Here is an 18,884-nt window from a genome sequence, read left to right on the forward strand (position 1 = left end):
TTTAAAGTTGCCATTGGCCCTGACTCTAAAACTCATTTAAACCTCTACAGAGAGATCATACTTTTGGACATAAATATGTGAAAGAATCAGAATTCTGTAAAGACCAGATTCATGTAAGCAATAGCTTTTTTTGTGCAAAATTTTCAGCTAGATTACCCTGTAAGTGCTACATAATAATACACAAGAGCCAGATTGGCACATACTTGCTAGCCTTCAACAGATACTACCTTCCTGGAATAAACATTACACATATCCTTTCCTGTTCATTCACACTTCTTACACAAAGACACCATCACACTACCACCTCCCTCACATACACACACACACTATAAACACATACCTCACGTTTTCACATCCACACAAGACCACAAATAACATACATAGTTCTCACAACCCCACATGTAGATCCTGCCAATATACACTTATACTCACTCCTATATACTTATCCTAAAAAAAGTTTCAATCAGTCATACTTAAACCCTCACATCCCTATACACACACATTGTTACACACCTCTTTTAAAAGACCTTCAGACATATACAAGTGATAAGCATTCTGTACTCACTGCATTACACCCAAACTGCACATACCAGAGTTGGGCTGTAATATATTACTTTTACATGTACAGTTGACTCTGCTTAAGTGCACGCCCTTTGGACTGGGTCGCCACATGCGCTTAAACAGTGTGTGTGCTTAATAGGAGTACCACTTGTTAGTCATGAAAAATCACAGTACGCTGTAGTCAAATGCAATAAAACTTTTATTCAACCAAAAACACACCAAATACAATGTAATACGGTACATTTGTAGAAACAGTATTTTTCGGTTTAATGCAATAAACCTTATTTTAAACCAACATTCTACTGAAATAATCAGTCATTGTTTTCTACACGCAGATTGCACGATTCAGGCTGATTGTATCTGATTACTGATACTGTAAAACTGTCCATAGTCATGACAGCCATTTATATCCAGATAACAACGCAGCGTTTGTAGGGACTTCAGCATGTCCGAGAAGGAAACAATATCTGCAAGTGGTTCATTAGTTGTGATGACAGCAGCAGCATCTCCATCATCATCAGACTCTTGGTTATTTGCAATGTCCTTTATGACTGTACAGATAATATAATTAGAGCTATCAGATGATGTGGGCAGATTGTTGTCAACGGCGACATACAGCTCAAACTCTTGTGACGAGAGTCCAACTGGGAGTTCAATGGACAAAGTGTCTGCTTCAGTTGTCTCATCAGCTGCGTGAACAAAGCTCGCCCGTCAATAGCAATTTGAAATCGTTGATGATGAGACTCGACTCCATGCCTCCCGTACCATATTAAAAGAGTCGAGCACTGTCATTTTTCTCGCCAGCTCAGGGGCTGGATTCCGTGCTTGCATCAATCACTGCCATCACATATCATAGGACAAGTGACCTGTAATGACGTTTGAAGTTTGTGATTATCCCTTGGTCTATCGGCTGGATAAAAGAAGTCGTGTTTGGCAGCAGAAACACGAGTTTGATGTTGGTTAGTCTTACATTATTGCTGTGTGCTGCACGGTTATCACACAGCATTACAATGTGCCTCCTACGCCTTCTCATCAGATTGTCAAGCTTCTGTACCCATTCAATCCAAAATGTCACTGTCATCCATGCATTTTTTGTTGCTTTCATATTCAAGAGGCAGACGTTTAATGTTTTTGAAGCACCAAGGATTTCTATTCTTCCCAATCGCCAGTGGCTCGAGCTTTTCACTACCATCCATATTGCAATTGAGCAGCAATGTCAATCGTTCCTTTGGCACCTTGAAGCAAACAGCTTCGTTGCATTTGAAAGCCAATGTTCCGTCAGGGATGGCACGCCAGTAGAGGCCCGTCTCATCGGCGTTGAACACGTCACATGGTCATATCCACCAATGACTGATGGCAATACTTCCATGACCCATCTTTCTGCACTAAACTCATCTGCATCTTGTATTTTGCCATGCTGTTTCTTAAATTTTATGCCATTACAAACTTTCCACCTCTCTAACCATCCGTTTGTCGCTTTGAAGTCTTCTATGCCCAGTTCTTCAGATTAGTATGCTGCTTTCTCCATCAGCAGAGGTCCACTGATTAGCAATCATCGACTTCTACCTTCAGCAAACCATTGCAGCAACGCCTGTTCAATGTCTCCAGCCTTCCCATTTCTTTTCCATTTTCTGGTAGGATTGCTGTTGTTCTGCCAGTCTTTCATTATGGCTTGCTTTTTTTTTGTAAATCCAAGAAATCTGGCTTGGATGAACACTGTAATGTTTTATGATAGAGACCCTACTCTCCCTTTGGTCAAGTCTCTTTAACACATCAACACGTTCAGCCAAAGACAATGATTTTTGTCCAGCATGGTGGACATGTTCATCCAAACACGATGATTTTTGTCCTTGCGACACCATGGCAGTTCTGAAAGTTCGAACACCTGGCCAGGCCTAGGCTGCAGTTCCAAAACACGTGGCTCATCCATGTCAGAACGTGTGATTGCATTTAACCAGAGTGAACATAACGTGAGAGAATGTTGGTTGGACCTATAACATCTGTGCGCATAAACAGATTGTGGGCCTATCAGAATTGCAATTATCCAGAGTTTACGTCCATTGACTTTAATGTAAAAAAAAACCAGGACCGTGGTAATCATGTGCAGATAACCAAAGCGTGCGCTTAACCGACGTGCACTTAGGTGGAGTCGACTGTAATACATTATTTTTCACAGTAACCCACTTTGACTAGTAACTGTAACATATTCCTATTTCCTAATTAAGCTAATGACTGTTTTATATTATTTTTGGAAAGTAGCTTACTCAACAGTGGTTACTTATACTTTTAATCATAATGTATTACTAGTGATATGTTGCCAATAATGTTTATTAAATTTGATATACTGCTCCAGCTTACAATAGTTCCTTCAGTATATTTCTTTCATTTGACAGTTGGCATTCTTTCTTCTCAGATTTAAATTTATCTATTGTTTACTGCATTATCTCCTCAGGAAATATGGTATATTAAATTATAATAAACAAGAAGATATAACTCATTATATATTACTTGCATAGCTCTGTATGCAGCGTATATCCTTACACACATCTACACAGGCTGCACACACCTCTTTAAAGCCTAAAGCTCACACACACCAAGGATAGGATTAACTCTTTGATTGGCTTTTACTCTATGCTCTGCATAATCATTTTGTCCTCCTGGCATAATCACCTTCACCGGTTCCCCTCTCTCAACTGATCCTACTATCAAGCAAAAGTCAATGAGCATCACTTATCTGCTACTGCCTGCTCTGCAGGTGTGATCAGCAGGTCTCCCAGTACTGAGGCCAAGGGAAAACTAAGGATGAATCTTGCCTAACTCTTTCACATGTCTGTCATATATTTTCCCTTCTTCCCCCTAGTCTTGTCTGCATGCTGCAGCAGAGCTGTTTGGTGTTTGAGTTGGCAGAGAGGAAAAGAAATGGCATGGTTCCCTTTATGCTGCACTGCTACAAAACGGTGTTCACTGGGATACTTGATAGCATGTGCAAGTGCATACATGCAGCTTAGAGGAAACTATGGACAGAATGTGATAAAGTGCCTTGCTGAGAGTGGCAGCTGAAAAAGAGAAAGTTTCAGTAAATTTTATGAAAACTGAGTGTCAAGTGCAAAACTTAATCAGTTTTTCTGTGGCTAACATTTTACATTATTGTGACCAACTGAATAAAGACATTTGAATTAAAAAAAAAAAAAAAGAACTCTAGAATGGGAAAGGCAATTGCATATTTTTCAAAATCTCTTTGCGGTGATGGTCTAATAAAAATTAGTGAGTAGATAACATAGTAACATAGTAGATGATGGCAGATAAAGACCCAAATGGTCCATCTAGTCTGCCCAACCTGATTCATTCTAAAAATTTGTTGGGGGGTTGGTTTTTTTTTTTTCTTCCTCTCCTTAGCTATTTCTGGGCAAGAATCTAAAGCTCTGCCCGGTACGGTTCTTAGGTTCCAACTACTGAAATCTCTGTCAAAGCTCACTCCAGTCCAACTACACTCTCCCAGCCATTGAAGCCCTCCCCAGCCCATCCTCCCCCAAATGGCCATATACAGACACAGAGGCCCTGATTCTCTAAAAGTGCGTCCCGATTTTAGGCAGCTGTAGACGTCCTACAGCTGTCTAATCAGCCAATCGGGATGCACGTTTTTAAAAAAAAAATGCTCCCCAGGCAGGCCTGAAGGCGCCTCCGGGAGCCTAGGGAGACCCGCAAGATGCCTAAGCTCGTCTAAGGGCCTTAGGCGGGCCTTAGGCTGAACCTAGGTGACCCTACGCGTCTCCCTAGTAGATGAGAAGCTTAAAAATGTAGGCCAGCAAAATGCTGGTCTACATTGTAAGTAGACGCGGCCGCTATACTTATCGCGGCAAGGGATCTCTCTGCCGCTATAAGTATAGCGGGCCGTGGCCCCTGACCGATCACTGGCAGGAGGGTGCCCAAACCCTCCTGCCCGAAGACGCACCCCCCTCCCCGACACTACCGACCGCCCCTCCCCCCGACATTACCGATCCCCCCCCCCGACAATATCGGTCGCTGGCAGGAGGGTGCCCAATCCCTCCTGCCTGAAGACGCACCCCCCCGGCGCTAACAACCCCCATTCCACCAAACCTGTTCTTACAGATGGGTCTTGCACGTCGAGCAAGCAGGCACGCCTCGTCGAAATGAGGCGGGCCCGGCCCATCCCGCCGAAGCCTAAGGCCTGATTGGCCCAGGCTCTAGAAGCCTGGACCAATCAGGCCTTAGGCATAGCGGGTCCGCCCATCCCCACTTAATCTAAGGCCTGATTGGCCAATCAGACCTTAGACTTAGTAGGGATGGGCGGACCCGCTATTCCTAAGGCCTGATTGGTCCAGGCTTCTAGAGCCTGGGCCAATCAGGCCTTAGGCTTCGGCGGGATGGGCCGGAAAGGGGCGGGCCCGCCTCATTTCGATGAGGCGTGCCTGCTTGCTCGACGTGCAAGACCCATCTGTAAGAACAGGTTTGGTGGAGTGGGGGTTGTTAGCGCCGGGGGGGTGCGTCTTCGGGCAGGAGGGATTGGGCACCCTCCTGCCAGCGACCGATATTGTCGGGGGGGGGCGATCGGTAGTGTCGGGAGGGGGGGGGGCGGTCGGTAGTATCGGGGAGGGGGGTGCGTCTTCGGGCAGGAGGGTTTGGGCACCCTCCTGCCAGTGATCGGTCAGGGGGCCACGGCCCGCTATACTTATAGCGGCAGAGAGATCCCTTGCCGCGATAAATGTAGCGGGCCGTGTCTAATCTAACCCGATTCTCTAACCCGCGTCTGTAACATGGACGCCGGTTACAGAATCGGGGTTTAGTTTAGGCCGATTCTGAATAGGACGCCTCTCCCGGGCGTCCTATACAGAATCAGGGCCTAGGTGTCTTGCGGGCCTCGCCTTCAATATAGGCGGCCTGCCTGGGGAGCATTTTTTTTTTTTAAAACGTGCATCCCGATTGGCTGATTAGACAGCTGTAGGACGCCTACAGCTGCCTAAAATCGGGACGCACTTTTAGAGAAACAGGGCCAGACAGTGCAAGTCTGCCCAGTACTGGCCCTTAGTTCTTAAATATTTACTCTTATTTTCTGATTCTAGATCCTCTGTGTTCATCCATGCTTTTTTGAGCTCTATCACCATTTCCTCTCCACCACATCTCTCAGTAAGCGCATTCCAGGCATCCACTACCCTCTCCGTAAGAAGAATTTCCTTACATTGCTCTTGAGTCTATCACCCCTCAACCTCAAATTATGTCCTCTGGTTTTATTATTTTCCTTTCTCTGGAAAATATTTTGTTCTACGTTAATATCTTTTCAAGTATCTGAACGTCTGAACATATCTCCCCTGTCCCTCCTTTCCTCTAAGGTATACATATTCAATGCTTCCAGTCTCTCCTCGTACGTCTTTTGGCGCAAACCTCCTATCATTGTCGTTGCCCTCCTGTGGACCACTTCAAGCCTTTTTGTGTCCTTCGCCAGATACGGTCTCCAAAACTGAACACGATACTCCAAGTGGTGCCTCACCAACAGAGCAGAAGTATTTGTTTACCACATTTGCTTTTTCTTCATCACTCTCCACATTTCAGTTCCTAGCATCTTTTAGTTTAGCAATTCCATTCCATCATTTTCTTGTCTTTTAACCTTCTGAACTTCTTTGCTTTCATGTTACATTTTCTTGATTGAGCAATGCAAAGGGAAAGGGATGACCTGACTAGAACATAAGAACAAAATTGCAGTCCAAAGGTCCATCAAGCCCAGTATCCTGTTTCCAACAGGGGCATCAACACCTTAGTTCTTCTACTGGTTATGCCTCTCTTTATACAGCCCAGCATCCTTATGGCAGCAGCCACTGCCTTGTCGCACTGTTTTTTCGGCTTTAGATCTTCAGACACTATCACCCCCAAGGTCCCTCTCCCCATCCGTGCATATCAGCCTCTCCCCTCCCAGCATATACGGCTCCTTCTGATTATTAATCCCCAAATGCATTACTCTGCATTTCTTTGCATTGAAGTTTAGTTGCCAGATTTTAGGCCATTCCTCCAACTTTTGTAGATCCTTTTTCATGTTTTCCACTCCCTCCTTGGTGTCTACTCTGTTACAAATCTTGGTATCATCCGCAAGAAGGCAAACTTTTCCTTCTAACCCTTCAGCAATGTCACTCAAAAACATACTGAACAGAATCGGCCCCAGCCAAACCCTGAGGGACTCCACTACTCACCTTTCCTTCCTCCGAGCAACTTCCATTAACCACCACCCTCTGGCGTCTGTCCGTCAACCAGTTTCTAATCCAGTTCTCCACTTTGGGTCCTAACTTCAGCCCTTCAAGTTTTTTCAAGAGCCTCCTATGAGGAACCTTGTCAAATGCTTTGCTGAAATCTAAGTAAATTACATTTAGCATATGTCCTCGATCCAGTTCTCTGGTCACCCAATCAAAAATTCAATCAGGTTCGTTTGGCACGATTTACCTTTAGTAAAGCCATGTTGCCTCGGATCCTGTAACCCATTAGATTCTAGGAAGTTCACTATTCTTTCTTTCAGCAACACTTCCATTATTTTTTTTCCAACAACCAAAGTGAGGCTTTCCGCTTCATCCCTATGACCACTTTTGTGAATAGGGACCACATCTGCTCTTCTCCAGTCCTAAGGAACCACTCCCTTCTCCAGAGATTTGTTGAACAAGTCTTTAATAGGACCCGCCAGAACCTCTCTGAGCTCCCTCAGTATCCTGGGATGTATCTCGTCCGATCCCATCGCTTTGTCCACCTTCAGTTTTTCAAGTTGTTCATAAACACTTTCCTCCATGAACGGCGCAGAATCTACTCCATTTTCTAGTATAACTTTGCCAGAAAATCTCAGTCATAGTAACATAGTAACATAGTAGATGATGGCAGTTAAAGACCCGAATGGTCCATCCAGTCTGCCCAACCTGATTCAATTTAAATTTTTTCTTCTTAGCTATTTCTGGGCAAGAATCCAAAGCTCTACCCGGTACTGTGCTTGGGTTCCAACTGCCGAAATCTCTGTTAAAACCTACTCCAGCCCATCTAAACCCTCCCAGCCATTGAAGCCCCCTCCAACCCATCCTCCCCCAAATGGCCATATACAGACACAGACCGTGCAAGTCTGCCCAGTACTGGCCTTAATTCAGTATTTAATATTATTTTCTGATTCTAGATCCTCTGTGTTCATCCCACGCTTCTTTGAACTCAGTCACCGTTTTCCTCTCCACCACCTCTCTCAGGAGCGGATTCCAGGCATCCACCACCCTCTCCGTAAAGTAGAATTTCCTAACATTGCTCTTGAATATACCATCTCTCAACCTCAAATTATGTCCTCTGGTTTTACCATTTTCCTTTCTCTCGAAAAGATTTTGTTCTACATTAATACCCTTCAAGTATTTGAATGTCTGAATCATATCTCCCCTGTCCCTCCTTTCCTCTAGGGTATACATATTCAAGGCTTCCAATCTCTCCTCATACGTCTTCTGGCGCAAGCCTCCTATCATTTTTGTCGCCCTCCTCTGGACCGCTTCAAGTCTTCTTACGTCCTTCGCCAGATACGGTCTCCAAAACTGAACACAATACTTTTCTTCCGTGAACACAGAGCAGAAGTATTTGTTTAACACGTTTGCTTTTTCTTCATCACTCTCCACATAGCGGTTTCTAGCATCTTTTAAGAACATAAGAACTGCCATCTCCGGATCAGACCCATGGTCCATCGAGTCCGGCGATCCGCACACGCGGAGGCCCAGTCAGGTATACACCTGATGTAGTTTTATTCACCCATATCCCTCTATGCCTCTCGTAAGGAGATGTGCATCTAATTTGCCTTTGAATCCTAGCACAGTGGATTACTTAATAACCTCCTTTGGGAGAGCATTCCAGGCATCTACCACTCGCTGCGTGAAGCAGAACTTCCTGACTTTTGTCCTGGACTTGTCCCCCCTTAGCTTCAAACCATGTCCTCTTGTCCGTGTCACATTGGACAATGTAAATAATTTATTTTCCTGCTCTGTTTTATCGATGCCTTTCAGTATTTTGAAAGTCTCGATCATGTCCCCTCGCAGCCTCCTCTTCTCAAGGGAGAACAGTCCCAGTTTCTTGAGTCGTTCCTCGTATTCCAAGTTCTCCATACCTCTTATTAGCTTCGTTGCTTGTCTCTGCACCCTCTCCAGCAGTTTTATATCCTTCTTTAGGTTGGGAGACCAATGTTGGATCACAGTATTCCAAGTGTGGTCTGACCATTGTTCTATAAAGCGGCATTATGACTTCTTCGATCTACTCGTGATTCCTTTCTTTATCATGCCTAACATTCTGTTTGCTTTCTTTGCCGCTGCCGCGCATTGTGCCGATGGCTTCAGGGTCCTATCTATCAGTAAACCCAGGTCCTTTTCTTGTTCGCTCTTACCCAGAGTTGCGCCTGACATTCTATACTCGTGTTCCTTATTCTTACTACCTAAATGAATTACTTTGCATTTCTCCACGTTGTACTTCATCTTCCATTTCTCTGCCCATTTCTCTAACTGATACAAGTCGCTCTGTAGTTCCTCGCTATCCTCCTGCGATCTGATTGCCCGGCATAGCTTTGTGTCGTCTGCAAACTTAATGATCTCACTGGATATTCCGTCTTCCAGGTCATTGATATAAATATTAAATAGGATCGGCCCCAAGTACCGAGCCCTGGGGCACACCACTAGTCACTTTCTCCCAGTCTGAGAACTTCCCATTTATGCCCACTCTCTGCTTTCTGTTTTCCAGCCATTTGCCTATCCACCTTTGTATATCTCCCTCTATTCAATGGCTTTATAGTTTCCTGAGAAGTCTTTCATGTGGAACTTTGTTGAATGCTTTCTGGAAGTCCAAATATATTATGTCCACCGGCATTCCACTATCAATTTGCTTGTTCACAGTCTCAAAAAAATTGAAGTAAATTCGTTAAACATGATTTCCCTTTCCTGAACCCATGTTGACTGGGTTTCAGCAAGTCGTGTGTATCTAAGTGCCGGACTATGCTATCCTTGATCAGTGCTTCAACCATCTTTCCAGGGACAGACGTAAGGCTCACAGGTCTGTAGTTGCCCAGTTCACCTCTCGATCCTTTTTTGAAAATTGGCGTGACGTTAGCTATCTTCCAGTCATCTGGTATCTGTCCAGTTCTGATTGTCAGATTGGCAAGTTTTTGCAATAACTCTCCGATTTCAACCTTCAATTCCTTTAAGACTCTCGGGTGAATTCCATCCAGTCCAGGGGATTTGTCACTTTTAAATTTGTCGATCTGGTAGTATATCTGGTCCAACTCCACTTCAACTGTGGTGAGGCTGTCTTCTATTACTCCACTAAACACTTTCACTGCTTCTGGTATTTTTGCGGTATCCTCCTCCGTAAAGACGGACGCAAAGAAGGAATTTAGTTTGTCTGCAATTTGCTTATCTTCCTTGATGTACCCTTTTCTTCCCTGGTCGTCCAAGGGTCCCACTGCCTCTTTTGCGGGTTTTTTCCCTTTCACGTATCTAAAGAAGGGCTTGAAGTTTTTGGCCTCTTGAGCTATTTTTTCCTCATAGTCCTTTTTTGGCATCCCTCACCGCCTTGTGACATTTCTTCTGATCATCTTTATGTTTTTTCCATGCTTCGGTTGTTTCATGTGTTTCCATTTTTTGAAAGAGTCCTTCTTTTCTTTTATGGCTTCCCTCACCTGTCTGGTAAGTTTTAGTTTAGCAATTCCATTCCATCATTTTCTTGTCTTTTACCCTTCTGAACATGTAATGTAATGTAATGTAATTTATTTCTTATATACCGCTCCATCCGTTAGGTTCTAAGCGGTTTACAGAAAATATACATTAAGATTAGAAATAAGAAAGGTACTTGAAAAATTCCCTTACTGTCCCGAAGGCTCACAATGCTTTCTTGATTGAGCTTTGCTTTCTTGATTGAGCAATGCAAAGGGAATGACCTGACTAGAAACATAAGAACAGAATTGCCATACTGGGCAGACCGAAGGTCCATCAAGCCCAGTATCCTGTTTCCAACAGTGGCCAATCCAAGTCTCAAATACCTAGCTAGACCCCAAGTTGGTTACATTAGCCACAGTACTACCTTCTCTGGCAACAAATTCCAGAGTTTAATTACACATTGTGTGAAGAGATATTTTCAATGGTTTGTTTAAATCTACTACTTAGTAGCTTCATTGCATGCCCCCTAGTCCTAGTATTTTTGGAAAGAGTAAGAAAGCGATTCACATCTACTCTTTCCATTCCACTCAATATTTTATAGACCTCTATCATTATCAATCCTCAGCCATCTCTTCTCCAAGTTGAAGAGCCCTAGCCCCTTTAGCCTTTCCTCACAGGGAAGTCATCCCATCCCCTTTTATCATTTTCATCACCCTTCTCTGTACTTTGTCTAATTTCGCTATATCATTTTTTGAGATATGGCGACCAGAATATATACAGTATTCGAGGTGTGGCTGTACCATAGAGCGATAGAGGTGTGGCTGTACCATAGAGTGATACGAGGGCATTATATAACATTTTCATCTTTGTTTTCCTTTCCTGATAATTCCTAACATTCTATTTTGCTTTCTTAGTCATCACCACACATTGAGCTGAGGGTTTCAACATTATCCTCAAACGATGACATCTATATCCTTTTCCGGTCAATGACTCCAAACATGGAACCCTCTATCGTCATAGCTATAGTTCAGGTTCCTCTTTCCCACATGCCTCATTTTGCACTTGCTCACATTAAACATCATCGGCTATTTTGACGCCCAGTCTCACAAAGGTCCTCTTGCAATTTTTCACAATCCTGTTGCAATTTAACAACTTTGAACTTTTTTGTCATCAGCAAATTTATTATCTCACTAGTTAGCTCAGAAGAGATAAGAAGTGGCAGCACCTATAAAAATCTTTCTCTGGTGTTCATGAAATACGGTACAAAATGGATCTTTTTTGTTCCTATGCCCTGAGGTTAGTATATAGAGAACTAGCAACTCCCATATAGAGGTTTGGTTTATATTTCTCTTTTTATACTCTTTGATTTGTTTTCTAGCTGCCTCTGGTCATCCTATTTTTATGATTTATGGGGTTGTTTTCCTAAGAAGCTGCTTGATTTTCCTTATTTTTTGAAGCATGCTACTTAGGTCATTATTCTAGCTCTGCTAACAGGTACATATGAGCTTTGTACACACAGTGATATTTTTTGAAGTTCATCAATTCCCTACTGTATGACATTCTTCTTCCAAAAAGATTGTTTTTTCAGGAAGTAACAGTCTGATGTTTTATTTTTCTTTCCAGCACACCTCCAGACAATCTCTCAATTCAGGAATTTCAAAGAAATGAAAATATTGATATTGAGGTGAGAAGTTTATACAGAATTTTTTGAACTCATATGAATTGTGTCAATTGTAAAGTCAATAAATTCAGACTTATAGTCCCCATGGTTATCACAATTGTGTAAAAATGACAAAACTAAAAGCAACTTGTAGATGCACATTAACACAATGTTTATTTCAATGTTAATGGCTGATGTTAAAGACTTGCAAATGAGGCAATCTTCCAGATATATACTTTTGTATTAATTGAATCTGAGCTGTAGTTTGCATGTATAATATTTGCTGCACCAATAGGTAATGAGCAGTGGCGTACCCAGGGTATGTGACACCCGGGGCCCATCATTTTTTGACACCCCCCCAGGTAAAAAATATTTTTTGTAATAACCATGAAACGGTATAAATGGTCAGAATAGAAACAGGGAGTGAAAATATTCTTTTATTGAACCTCATATATGTAACCATTATTCCAAACATAACATAACATAAATTATGTCTGAATTGTCATGACATACAAAAATGATACCAAATACCACTTCCAGAGAGTAAGTATCTAGAATTAATTCTACAATGATTATGACTACTCAGGAAAAGGCCTCAGAATGGGAGCTTACACAAAGTCCTATCATGGACTGAAACTTCAACGTAACTGCTCCTGCTCCAATCACTGGCCTCAAAAACCTGAGGATGTATTTAATACAGTTTACTTCAAGTTTGAATAAATATAATTTTAAAATTTTTTTTATAAACTTTTTATAAGACCTTTATGTAAACTGTAACTTTTTAATAAACTATGGATACATCTCTCTATTAGTTTGTAGTAGAATTTGACAACTAAGTACTTATCTTAAACGTTGTCATTGTTAGTTCAGGAGTTGCCTGTAAGTTGCCGAAAATTGCCGACGTGGCCAGCGTTTCGTGGACTTATCACTCGGTCCACTGCTTCAGGGCCATAGGCAAAAACATGCAGGCATCTACAAAATAATCAAATAATCATGTAAAAGTCATGTCATTCAGAATATTCCTATCATATGCTACAATGACTGACTTACAGTTCCGTTGAAAGCTGCCAAAAGCTTACAAACAGGGGAAATATGGCACCGGCAGTGCTATTAATACTTGTGCCTCAGCGTGCTGACTAGGCAACGTACCAGGACGGGCTGACGTCATCCTCCCCTGACATTAACCCTTAACAAGGGAGTTTAAAGTCCAAATACAGTTACATACACTCAAGCTACGTACCGGGACGAGCTGACATCACGACATTAACCCTTAACAAGGGAATTTAGAGACCAGATACAATTGTATACGCTTAAGCTAATAAAAATGTTGCCATTCAAAACTTTTATTTAAGCCGCCCGGGGCAAGGGAACCCAGACGATCTATCCAACGCTGTTCATGCTGGGCCAAGTACCGTTTAAAGTCTCCTCCTCTATTATTTTGATGTACAACTTCTATAACAATAGCTTTTAGGGAAAAGAATTCATGGTTTTTATCTAAACAATGCTTGGCTAATGAAGCTCCTATCACTTTATTTATTAATATTGCTTTTATGCTCTGTTAGTCTTGTGGTCAGTTTTCCTCGAAGTTTGTCCTACATATAATAACCCACAAGGGCATTGCAGAACATACACTACCCTTGAGATTTGCAGTTAGAGGAGTGTTTTAAAGTGTATTTCTTATTGTCTCTAGGGTTACTGAAAGAATCAGATGTAATCATAATTTTTACACATTTGGCATGTTCCACAACTTGAATGACCCAACTGAGTCTTACTAGCCTCCCTATCAGTATCTAAAAAAGTGGAGGGACATAGGATTTCTCTCAGGTTACGATTTCTCCTATATGCTATCCTTAGATGGAAATCCTGAAACACTCCAGCAATCTTTAAAATCTCCCAGTGTTTCCTAAGGGATCGAACGGTTTTATGGCAATCCCCTGAGTAAGTAAGGACACAGGTCATAACCTGTTCCTCCGCTGTGTGTGTTTTGTCGTCATTAGGGGTCAAAAGGTTCTCCCTGTGATTATAAATAGGCTGCTGAAACTATCTTTGGAGGATATCCCCGTTGAAGAAATTTTACATTCAGCGCCGGCCGCCTGTTTTTTAAAATCGATAATAGAAGAACATATTCTTCTCATTCTCAGAAATTGAGAATAGGGTAAACTTTTTTTGAGAGCATGAGGATGAGCACTGGAGAAAAGAAGGAGGAATTACAGTCCGTAGGTTTAACATAAACTTCCGTTGTGAATGTACCATCTTTAATTATGATCTGGACATCAAGGAAGGAGATCTGTTTGTCACTATATGTATAAGTAAACTTAACTTTAGGGTGACATTGTTCATATATACCAAAAATTGTAGTAATTCATCCTCTCCACCATTCCAAACTAAAAAAATATCATCGATGTATCTAACCCATGTTTTGGTCATCTTAAAGCATTGAGAAGGATAAATCCAGTCCCGTTCAAATTTGTCCATAAAAAGATTAGCCACAGAGGGGGCCATAGTAATGCCCATGGCAACCCCTGATTTCTGTTGAAAAAGGGTGTTCTCAAACATGAAGAAACTATCATTTAGAACTATTTTCGCAAGTTCCACTATAAAAATCCGTGGGCACCTTGGGATTCTTTCTCTTGTCCAGAGTATTCCTAATAATGTCTATAAGCCTCATTCTGGGGGATAATAGTATACAGGGAGCATACATCGATTGTCACCAACAGAGAATGGGAATCCAGAGTTATATTTTCTAGTTTTCTAAGAAAATCTGTGGTGTCTTTGGTGTATGACGTAGTTTGTTTCACAAAACTCTGAAGAAACTTATCAATATAGATTGAAGACGCCTCCAGTAGAGACCCACGGTTGGATACAATAGGGTCTCCCCGGTGGGGATGTAATAGATTTATAATCTTGGGGCAGAAGATAAAAAACTGGAGTTTTAGGATGCAACACATTCAGGAATCTGAACTCTCTTTTAGTGATAAAATTTTTTATCTAAAGCATCTTTAGTTATTATATTAATTTTAAATTGTAAAGATTCAGTGGGGTTTGTCATAACAGTGACATAATCATCACTATATAATTGTTTGAATGCTTCTTCAAGATATATATTTTTGCTCAATAAAACTATCTTCCCTCCTTTGTCCGCTCTACGTATCACAAGATCTTTATCTGCCATGAGAGTGGAGATTGCCAAATGTTCTTTTTTACTTAAATTGTAATGTATTTTCTGTTTATTAAATATAGTTTCATTATTTTTTTCTTTTTCAATATCTGTCAGTACTAATTTATGGAAAGTCTCCAATATCGGGTCAACTGGGCCTGGAGGGGATCCAAATGGATCTAGGGGTTACTATTGACGTATCTTTCACGGTTTCTGTAGGGTCTATTTTAGAAAAAAAAGCCCTTAATTTTTAATATTCGGAAAAAAAAATTTTCAATATCTATTTTAGTTTGGAAATGATCAACAGGCATTACTTGCCAAAGGCCTTTCCTTTGTACCAACTACTCCAGTTGATCATTTCCAAACTAAAATAGATATTGAAAGGGTAGTTAAGAAAAGGTGGATCTGTGGAGGGAGAATGAAAAAAAAGGAAAGATACCAGACTTCCTGGGGAGGGGAAGGGAAATGGAAAGGGAGGACAGAGATGGCAGATAGATGGTTAGCATGAAGAAAGAAGTGAGACCCTGGCAAGCAAGTTATCAGAAGACAACCAGAGCCTGGGACCAACAAGATATGAAAAATAACCAGACAACAAAAGGTAGAAAAATTAATTTTATTTTCTGTTTTGTGATTACAATATGTCAGATTTGAAATGTGTATCCTGCCAGAGCTGGTGTTAGACCGCAAACGTGAGCTAGGATTTAACAGAGAGAGGAAAAGTCCTTTTTGTTTCTTTATTTTATTTACACCACAGCGTCAGTGTGGTTAGGAGAAGCCAAAGGGGGTGAAAAAGCTATAAAACCCATCAGGATTTTTGAAAAAAATCACCCAACTGGGCAGGAAAATCGTATCTTTCACGGTTTCTGTAGGGTCTATTTTAGAAAAAAAGGCCTTAATTTTTAATATTCGAAAAAATTTTTCAATATCTATTTTAGTTTGGAAATGATCAACTGGAGTAGTTGGTACAAAGGAAAGGCCTTTGGCAAGTAATGCCTGTTGATCATTTCCAAACTAAAATAGATATTGAAAATTTTTTTTTCGAATATTAAAAATTAAGGGCTTTTTTTCTAAAATAGACCCTACAGAAACCGTGAAAGATACGTCAATAGTAACCCCTAGATCCATTTGGATCCCTCCAGGCCCAGTTGACCCGATATTGGAGACTTTCCATAAATTAGTACTGACAGATATTGGAAAAGAAAAAAAATAATGAAACTATATTTAATAAACAGAAAATACATTACAATTTAAGTAAAAAGAAACATTTGGCAATCTCCACTCTCATGGCAGATAAAGATCTTGTGATACGTAGGGCGGACAAAGGAGGGAAGATAGTTTTATTGAGCAAAAATATATATCTTGAAGAAGCATTCAAACAATTATATAGTGATGATTATGTCACTGTCATGACAAACCCACTGAATCTTTACAATTTAAAATTAATATAATAACTAAAGATGCTTTAGATAAAAATTTTATCACTAAAAGAGAGTTCAGATTCCTGAATGTGTTGCATCCTAAAACTCCAGTTTTTTATCTTCTGCCCAAGATTCATAAATCTATTACATCCCCACCGGGGAGACCTATTGTATCCAACCGTGGGTCTCTACTGGAGGCGTCTTCAATCTATATTGATAAGTTTCTCAGAGTTTTGTGAAACAAACTACGTCATACACCAAAGACACCACAGGATTTTCTTAGAAAACTAGAAAATATAACTCCGGATTCCCATTCTCTGTTGGTGACATCGATGTATGCTCCCTGTATACTATTATCCCCCAGAATGAGGCTATAGACATTATTAGGAATACTCTGGACAAGAGAAAGAATCCCAAGGTGCCCACGGATTTTATAGTGGAACTTGCGAAAATAGTTCTAAATGATAGTTTTCCTTCATGTTTGAGAACACCCTTTTTCAACAGAAATCAGGGGTTGCCAAGGGCATTACTATGGCCCCCTCTGTGGCTAATCTTTTTATGGACAAATTTGAACGGGACTGGATTTATCCTTCTCAATGCTTTAAGATGACCAAAACATGGGTTAGATACATCGATGATATTTTTTTAGTTTGGAATGGTGGAGAGGATGAATTACTACAATTTTTGGTATATATGAACACATGTCACCCTAAAGTTAAGTTTACTTATACATATAGTGACAAACAGATCTCCTTCCTTGATGTCCAGATCATAATTAAAGATGGTACATTCACAACGGAAGTTTATGTTAAACCTACGGACTGTAATTCCTCCCTTCTTTTCTCCAGTGCTCATTCCTCATGCTCTCAAAAAAAAGTTTACCCTATTCTCAATTTCTGAGAATGAGAGTTCTTCTATTATCGATTTTAAAAAACAGGCGGCGGCGCTGAATGTAAAATTTCTTCAACGGGGATATCCTCCAAAGATAGTTTCAGCAGCCTATTATAATCACAGGGAGAACCTTTTGACCCCTAATGACGACAAAACACACACAGCGGAGGAACAGGTTATGACCTGTGTCCTTACTTACTCAGGGGATTGCCATAAAACCGTTCGATCCCTTAGGAAACACTGGGAGATTTTAAAGATTGCTGGAGTGTTTCAGGATTTCCATCTAAGGATAGCATATAGGAGAAATCGTAACCTGAGAGAAATCCTATGTCCCTCCACTTTTTTAGATACTGATAGGGAGGCTAGTAAGACTCAGTTGGGTCATTCAAGTTGTGGAACATGCCAAATGTGTAAAATTATGATTACATCTGATTCTTTCAGTAACCCTAGAGACAATAAGAAATACACTTTAAAACACTCCTCTAACTGCAAATCTCAAGGGGTAGTGTATGTTCTGCAATGCCCTTGTGGGTTATTATATGTAGGACAAACTTCGAGAAAACTGACCACAAGACTAACAGAGCATAAAAGCAATATTAAAAATAAAGTGATAGGAGCTTCATTAGCCAAGCATTGTTTAGATAAAAACCATGAATTCTTTCCCTAAAAGCTATTGTTATAGAAGTTGTACATCAAAATAATAGAGGAGGAGACTTTAAACGGTACTTGGCCCAGCATGAACAGCGTTGGATAGATCGTCTGGGTTCCCTTGCCCCGGGCGGCTTAAATAAAAGTTTTGAATGGCAACATTTTTATTAGCTTAAGCGTATACAATTGTATCTGGTCTCTAAATTCCCTTGTTAAGGGTTAATGTCGTGATGTCAGCTCGTCCCGGTACGTAGCTTGAGTGTATGTAACTGTATTTGGACTTTAAACTCCCTTGTTAAGGGTTAATGTCGGGGAGGATGACGTCAGCCCGTCCTGGTACGTTGCCTAGTCAGCACGCTGAGGCACAAGTATTAATAGCACTGCCGGTGCCATATTTCCCCTGTTTGTAAGCTTTTGGCAGCTTTCAACGGAACTGTAAGTCAGTCTTGTAGCATATGATAGGAATATTCTGAATGACATGACTTTTACATGATTATTTGATTATTTTGTAGATGCCTGCATGTTTTTGCCTATGGCCCTGAAGCAGTGGACCGAGTGATAAGTCCACGAAACGCTGGCCACGTCGGCAATTTTTCGGCAACTTACAGGCAACTCCTGAACTAACAATGACAACGTTAAGATAAGTACTTAGTTGTCAAATTCTACTACAAACTAATAGAGAGATGTATCCATAGTTTATTAAAAAGTTACAGTTTACATAAAGGTCTTATAAAAAGTTTATAAAAAAATTTTAAAATTATATTTATTCAAACTGTGAAGTAAACTGTATTAAATACATCCTCAGGTTTTTGAGGCCAGTGATTGGAGCAGGAGCAGTTACGCTGAAGTTTCAGTCCATGATAGGACTTTGTGTAAGCTCCCATTCTGAGGGCCTTTTC

General features: G+C 41.0%; 1 protein-coding gene across 2 annotated transcripts in view; it reads left to right on the plus strand.

Moving 5' to 3' along the window:
- The window catches only part of MON2 (MON2 homolog, regulator of endosome-to-Golgi trafficking), a 522,785-nt gene that overhangs the window by 426,696 nt on the left and 77,205 nt on the right, over nucleotides 1–18,884 (plus strand). For both annotated transcript variants that reach the window (XM_033958262.1, XM_033958263.1), the window contains one exon: nucleotides 11,835–11,895. In XM_033958262.1, the coding sequence (XP_033814153.1) occupies nucleotides 11,835–11,895 (61 nt within the window). The remainder of the gene's footprint in view (nucleotides 1–11,834; nucleotides 11,896–18,884) is intronic.

Source organism: Geotrypetes seraphini, chromosome 9 (assembly GCF_902459505.1).
Source record: "Geotrypetes seraphini chromosome 9, aGeoSer1.1, whole genome shotgun sequence".
NCBI lineage: Eukaryota > Metazoa > Chordata > Amphibia > Gymnophiona > Dermophiidae > Geotrypetes > Geotrypetes seraphini.